The sequence below is a fragment of the Triplophysa rosa genome, linkage group LG8, assembly GCF_024868665.1.
Source record: "Triplophysa rosa linkage group LG8, Trosa_1v2, whole genome shotgun sequence".
Lineage (NCBI taxonomy): Eukaryota > Metazoa > Chordata > Actinopteri > Cypriniformes > Nemacheilidae > Triplophysa > Triplophysa rosa.
This window is the reverse complement of record NC_079897.1, coordinates 10089439-10096848: the sequence shown is the minus strand read 5'-3', so window position 1 is coordinate 10096848 and position 7410 is coordinate 10089439. Positions and strand designations below refer to the sequence as shown.

Below are 7410 nucleotides of genomic sequence, written 5' to 3'. Positions count from 1 at the left end.
TCCTTTTATAAAAAAAGGGAGATAAACTGAATAAATTAACGGGTTCTTAAAATGGGTTTATGTTGTGTTTCTTTGTTAACAAATGGGTGTGGAAGTGTTGCTGATGATCCCTGCTTGTTGCTGATGATCCCTGCTTGTTACATCACCAGTGTGTCAAGAGCTAGTGAGAGGGAGACACCGAAATTGACGTCAGAAATGGGGGAGGCGACGTGCAAACAAGAATAAACACATAGTGATGAGATGTAGAACACAGTGAAGAATGAAAACCACGACAGTGTAGCCTAAATGCGTTGGATTACTTTACATATTACAACCTACAGTTTACAACACATAATTACGCTAGAAGTAAAATAATAAAATTGTTAAGAGATTCGGATTTTACTAAATGCAAGAGGTGTGACTGGGGTTTGATTGACAGTGAGTCACAGTGAGTGAGCTGAAGGGAGGGAAACAGTCGCGCGTGAATCACTTACACACGTACACAGAGCGACACGCGTGGAAAAAACACGCACGCCCACGCCGGGATCTACAGAGGAGGCATCCAGATATTTATCGAGTAAAGGCGTTCCTCAAGGTGAGCTGTTTCTTGTTTTTCCGCCTGCGTGTGTTTTTATTTTGTGCGTGTAGAGTAGCCCGTTATCCGTTCACTGAGATGTAGGCTACAATTCGCTCGCTGCTCAAACAAAGGATGTGCGTGTGTTTTATTTACCTTCGCTTTCAGGGCGTACTAGTTATAGTGCCGATGATTTTCTAGTATTGTGGAAATATAATCGAGTCTTTTTAACGTGATTCTACAAGATATGATTTTTTAATTAATATTTAATATCTAGTGTCTAAAGCATAATTTTGTTTTATAAGCCTCCCAATAATGCATTTACCATTGGCTACAAAATATACGCCATTATATTCCATATAAAGGTGGAAATACGGCAATAATGATTTTTCTATAGATCTTACCATAAAGTATGTTTTTTATTTATTTATATAATGTTATATTATTTAATATGACTACATCAATATGATTTCTATACCCGCGACAGTCCATTTTCAGTGATCGGGTAGAAAAAAAAACAATTTTTGTTTTTTTACAGTGTACCAATAGCTACCCTAGGGGTAGCACGTAAAAGTTGTAAAAATAATGCTTAGATTGTGACGTTTAAATATCATTTTATCCTGCCCTCCATTCATTGTTTTTATCACACCCGCCTCCATAGACACCATCCTCCCATCCTTTTCTCTCTCTGTCTCTCTCTCTCTCCCGGACACCTGCTCACTCTCTGCCCGCTCATCTCGCGTCCTGACCAGGGCAGCATCATCGCACCGTCGCACTAATGAAGGAGCCTGACGCGATCAAACTCTTCATCGGGCAGATCCCGCGCAATCTGGAGGAGAAGGACCTGAAGCCCATCTTCGAGCAGTTCGGAAAGATCTACGAGCTGACGGTGATCAAGGACAAGTACACTGGCGTGCACAAAGGTAAAGAGACGTGGAGTGTAGGCGTTGCACGCTTCAGCACCTGTGTAAAGTCACGACTCACACGTGAAGCCTCTGTACGCAGTGCAACGTCACTTTATTTTAGTTACAGTGCAATTATATGAATGAGAGTACTGAGCATTATGTCGTGCAGTTGCTTGTAAATAACTGTAGAATATTACTATGCACAAATTGATTTTTAAAAGGCTGACATCCTTATAGGCTATAGATCATATTTCACATTGACTAACATTGACAGGATTGTCAGTGGATTTGAGACTAAATGACCATTCATGTTCATTGGCCAGTAGGGCACAGTTTTTGGCTGATGCTGATTTATTATTCATTTGTATATTCTCGACTCATTATTAAGTCTTTTGTTATTATCCAGGCTGGTGTGAACAGCTACAGTAGTGCCGCAGGAGTTCAGTGTTACTATATAAAAAGAGATATTACATTTGATAAATACCAGGAAATCTCTCTCTCTACCACTCTGTTTCATTTTCATCGACATCTTTTGATTTCTGCTCTCTGTGTTGAGTATAATGTTTCAGTCTTTTGTTTGATGGGTGTTTGAGACATGTCTACCAAATGTGAACGAGCCATTTGGGGGCTTGACCCGGATTTAATCATGCAGATTTCTGAGCGTACTGAGCTCTTGTAGGGCTACAGAAGGTGATTCTTCATGTAATTTTTTTCATGTATGAAAATGTATGAGGACTGGGGCTTTCATATCATAAAAAGGACTCTTGAGCTGCATTCCAAATCTTCTAGGGGTGTAACGATACACTCAGCTCACGATTCGGTACATATCTCGATGCTGGATTCACGATACGAAACACATCTCGATATTTTGAACAAAATTCAAAAATAAAACAGAAATTCACAATTTTAGTAACTTATTTTGTTGCACATACAACTTAATAAAGAATTGTAACATTTTAAGGCTTAACTGAAATTAGAATAAAGATCAGTGTCAATTTTGACAGCAAATTTTGATTTTGTTTTAGTCATAGTCTTTTGACTAAAATGCAATTTAGTTTTAGTCATCCCAATTTATCATAGTTTTAGTCTGTTTTTAGTAGATGAAATCTTACATTATATTAGTTTACTAAAATCTATCTGGATTAACTCATTTAATTGGTGTAATTAAAGTTTCCATACAAAGATTTAACTGTTTTGACATAATTTACTTTACCTTGGAATTAAATTAAACCAGGTCATTACCTTTATTTTTCAGAAAAGTTGAGTACCGTAAATTATGTCCATAACTATGGATCTATGAGACCGAATGATGACCGTCACCACGGTCCTAACCTGAATGACGCCATTCCTCCGCCTATCCTCGAGACCTAATAGCAACAATGTCATGTGACTGACCTTAGGGGTTGGCTGCTATATAACATCCGAATGGACCAACCACTTCCTCTTGCCTGGAACGCCTCAGCTCGTCCCAAGTGACAAGGAATGGTGACGGTCATCGTTCGGTCTCATATATCCATAGTTATGGACATAAGTTACGATCTATTTCGACCTCACTCAGACCGTCACCACGGTCCTAACCTGGATGACTAATACCATCATGGTCACGAGGGATTTTCATTGCTTCCCCCTGCTGGTGGCCTAACAGCTGATAAAACAGCAGACCCCAAAGAATTTGGATTTGTTACATTCACCCTATAAAATCTTGTGAACGTACAGGGCGTGTTCCAACAGGCCGCTGCACATATATCTGAAAGTGCTACTCCCCTAAGTGCCGCCCAAGAAGTCGCCATACTTCTGGTCGAATGGGCAACCAAATCACCAGGGATAGGTAAAGTTTATCTTTTATGAAGCATGGGGGTCTGGACAAACCGCATTGAGTTCAATTACCTGGTTTATTGTGTCACGCCTAAGAACCTTGGGTAAAAATGATGGGTTTGGCCAAAGAAAAACCCCTGCATCCTCAGCCTTCCATCTTAAACAATTTTCACTGACTGACAGTGAGTGTAATTCACTAACTGTCTTGGCTGAACATATTGCCAGAAAAAAGGCAGTTTTCCATGTGAGAAACTTAAGGTCGGCTTGGTCCAAGGGTTCAAACAGACTCTTGACTAAGGAATTTAAGACAATCCCAAGGTCTTAAAGGTAAGATCCCAAGCTAATGATCTTATAACTCTTCCTGGGTGCAAACAATATGCACTTCTTAAGAATTGGGAGACTAAAGGCGGTTCCCTTTCTGTCGGTCTCTCGACGTTGTGTCGAACCGACAGATGGGGTTCGTCCCTGAGAACCAATCACTTCCGACTTCTTAGAAAAGGCCAATGAAAATTGGCGAATGAAATTTGCATGCTGGACTCCGCCCTCGGATATCCGGGTATAAAAGGGAGACGGCGTGCCTCATTCATTCACCTTTTGTTCTTCGGAGCCTTCGCTCATGATCAATAGACTTCGCTTCAAGTAGCAACTACAAGACTGCTGGCTCTAAGACGTGGTGCAGCGGACTGTCCCTTCCTGCAGCGACTTCCCCTGGGCGTCTCGGCGGTTCCAGAAGTGTTCGAGTTTTTTCTCTAAAAGAGCAAATTTCTCCAGCATGGCATGTCCCGCTGTTCTCGTGGGTGCAACACATTCATCGAGGAGGGGGACGGACACGATGTCTGCTTCCAGTACGCTGGGGCAGATGTTGTGGATACGTCCTGCCCGCACTGTTGATGATTCAGACGTTGCGTCACGGGTGGCTGTGTTCCCACGGGACTCAGCCACCACCTCGTCTGCTTCCCGTTCCGTGACAGAAGGACTATGGCCCTGCCGCCCGCTACGGTGAGCAGCGAGGGTGATATGAGGATTACTGTGAGCGTTAATCCGTCAGCCACTGGCTCGCGGACCGTTCGCACCTCGTCTTGCTCGTCTGACTGTTCCCCATGAGACGGTCCCACCGTCTTGTTCCTCAATCACGTATCGGACACGGTACGTGATGATGAGATGTCTGTTGCAGCATCGGAGGGTGACTTACTGGCATCAGACTCCGACGATTCCTTGAAGCTCCCTCCCTCGGGGGGTCGAAATCAGGAAGAAGCGGACGTCGAAATGTCAGCCATGCTTTCCCGGGCCGCCGGCATTGGGTTGCGGTGCACCGCACTGCCTCTCCCAACACTCGTGGCTGGATACACGGTACATCGGGCTTGAGAGCGGCTCCAAGCCGCACTCGCCCACAGTGCCGTGTTCCCCCGGAAGTGCATGAGGAACCTAGTACGACCTGGAACGCCCCCTTCGGCGCGTACACGTAAACTAGTTCCATCACCCTTTCTTCCCTCGATGTTGGGGCAGCTAGAGGATACGTCGATGTGCCCCAGGGGCTCGACCTAGACTCCCGTCCAAAGCGCGTAGGCTTTTCGGCATCTGAGGTGTCGAGACCTTACTCTGCTGCGGGCCAAGGTGTCCCCTCTCTCCACGCTATGGCCTTCCTGCAGGCCAATGCGAGGAGAGAGCTCCACGAGGGTAAGACCGACCCAGCGCTTATGCAGGAACTATGCGTCACCGACCTCGGGCGACCAAGGTGATCGAGCGGGCCCTGGGTCGGGCGATGTCCACACTTGTGGTCCAGGAGAGACACCTCTGGCTGAACCTTGCACAGGTGAATAACGCCGAGAAAGTCCGCTTTCTCGATGCACCCATCTCGCAAGGGGGGGCTGTTTGGTGATACTGTCGAGCTCAACAGTTAGGGAACAGACAGAGGATATCAAGTATGTCCTCCCCAGTCGCAACTCGACCGCCCTCTGGCCGCCGAGATCCCGTGCACCGTCTGCTTCCCAGCAGCCCTGGTCCTCTTCGAGACATCGAACGAAGAGGAGACCACCACCCCGTCAGCAGCCGCGGCCGAAGCCAAAGCGGCCCTCATGGGAAGACCCCAGGGAGATCGAGAATACCTTCGGGCCCGACCCCAGCCATTCCATTGCTGGTGGTCGATCCGGGACGGTTCCTGCCCCGTCCCAACAGCCCACTTCTAAAAGTTTTCTCCCTCTCTGGGCGTTTATCACAGCCGCTCTCACCCTCTACACGACGGTGTTCGGCAACTCGACGTTGCGGCAAGACCCAATGTCGAGGATAATCATCAGCCTAAGCACTCTCATTCGATGGTGCATTGTGCTACATCATCGCCAGGCAGGTAAAACTGCAGAGCCGATCTCCTCTCCGGGGGTCCCCCCCCACGGCGAGGGATCCTCACTGCCAGCTATCGAACCACCCCCGGGAGGTCGATGAAGCAGAACGTACCCCTAGCCTCCCTGTCTCGGTCCCTGGGAGCCTGACAAGAGCTTCGCAAACCGTCACGGTGACTACGGGATACGGTCTGTCTCGGCTACGCGATCCAACTCCCCAGACGCCCGGCCAAGTTTCAGGGCATCCTCTTAACCTCAGCAGAGGCAAGGATGCCCCGTGCTTCGGGCCAAGGTCGCCACCCCTCTGGTGAAGAAGCGATCGTGCTCGTCCCTCTAGCCGAGATGTTCAATGAGTTTTACAGCCCATACTTCATCGTCCCCAAAAGAGCGGGGGTCGCTAGATCTGCGTACCCTGAGCAGGCACCTACTCAAGCTGCCGTTCAGGATGCTCACACAGAAGCGCATCCTGGCATCTATCAGATGTCAAGATGGATTCATGGCAATCGACCTGAAGGACGCTTACTCTCATGTCTCAATTCTCCCTCGTCATCGCCCGTTCCTACGGTTCGCTTTCGAGGGTCAGGCATATTAGTACAGAGTCCTCCCCTTCGGTCTGCCCCTGTCCCCACGAGTCTTCACGAAAATCGTGGAAGCCGCCCTCACTCCCCTCAGGGAGAGAGGTGTGCGGGTACTAAACTATCTCGACGACTGGCTCATTTGACACACTCGTGAGATCTGTTATGTACACACAAGGACCTAGTGCTTCGGCACCTAGATCGATTGGGACCACAGGTCAACCGAAAAAGAGCAAGCTCTCCTCTGTGCAGAGCATCCCCTTTTTTGGTATGGAACTCAACTCTGTCGACAGACCTCTGGAACCTCCATGTCTGGCCCCTGGACGGAACGAGGAGATCCTGAGTGGCCTACCCCCTGCGGTGGTTAAGACCACTACTCAGGCTAGGGCCCTGGCCACTAGGCGACTATACGCCTATAAGTGGTGCCTCTTCTCATCCTGGTACTCTTCTCGTAGAGAAGACCCGCGGAGTTGCTTGATCGGTTATGTGCTGTCCTTCCAGAGACTCGAGAGTAATCTCTCCCCTTCCACACTGAACGTGTATGGAGCCGCTATTGCCGCTCATCATGACTCAGTTGCTGGTAATCTCTAGGACAGCACAACCTGATCATTTGGTTCCTAAGGGGCGCAGGCAGGCTACCGCCTCACCCGCGCTCCGTACCCTCTTGCGACCTTGATGCGGTCCTGGAGCCCCTCGGAGATGCGCTCTTTCTCACCTCATGATGAAGATGGCTCTCCGGATGGCGCTCAAGAGGGTAGCGGACCTAAAAGCATTCTCCGTGTCCACAGATTGCCTAGAACTCGGGCCCGGTGATTCTCACGCTATCCTGAGACCCCGGCCCGGCTACGTGCCCAAAGTTCCCACCACTCCCCCTACACCAGGTGTTGAACTTACAGGCACTCCCCACCGGGGAGGAAGACCCAACCTCATCTGTGTTGTGTCCAGTACGCGCATTGCGCCTCTGCTTGGACCGCACGCAGAGCAACAGGAGCTCTGAGCAGCTCTTTGTCTGTTTTGGAGATCAGCAGGGAGGGCTGTCTCAAACAGAGATTGGCGCAATGGATCATGGACGCCGTCACTATGGCGTACCTGTCCTAAGATCGTCTACGCCCACTGGGTGAGAGCTCTCTCCACACGGAGTACAGCCTCCTCGTGGGCACTGGCTCGAGGCACCTCTCTGGCAGACATCTGCAGAGCTGCGGGTTGGGCTACACCCATCACCTTCG

At 48.7% G+C, this 7410-nt stretch overlaps 1 protein-coding gene across 4 annotated transcripts in view; it reads left to right on the top strand.

The window, feature by feature from the left end:
- The first annotated feature begins 245 nt into the window (after positions 1 to 245).
- Positions 246 to 7410, top strand: part of celf3b (cugbp, Elav-like family member 3b) — a 56316-nt gene continuing 49151 nt past the window's right edge. For 3 of the 4 annotated variants that reach the window (XR_008963440.1, XM_057341017.1, XM_057341015.1), the window contains exons 1-2: positions 246 to 574; positions 1215 to 1476. Coding sequence is in view for 3 of the 4 variants with exons in the window: in XM_057341017.1 (XP_057197000.1) it covers positions 1332 to 1476 (145 nt within the window). In the remaining variant the exon portion in view is untranslated. The remainder of the gene's footprint in view (positions 575 to 1214; positions 1477 to 7410) is intronic. The other variant, XM_057341016.1, reaches the window with a different exon arrangement.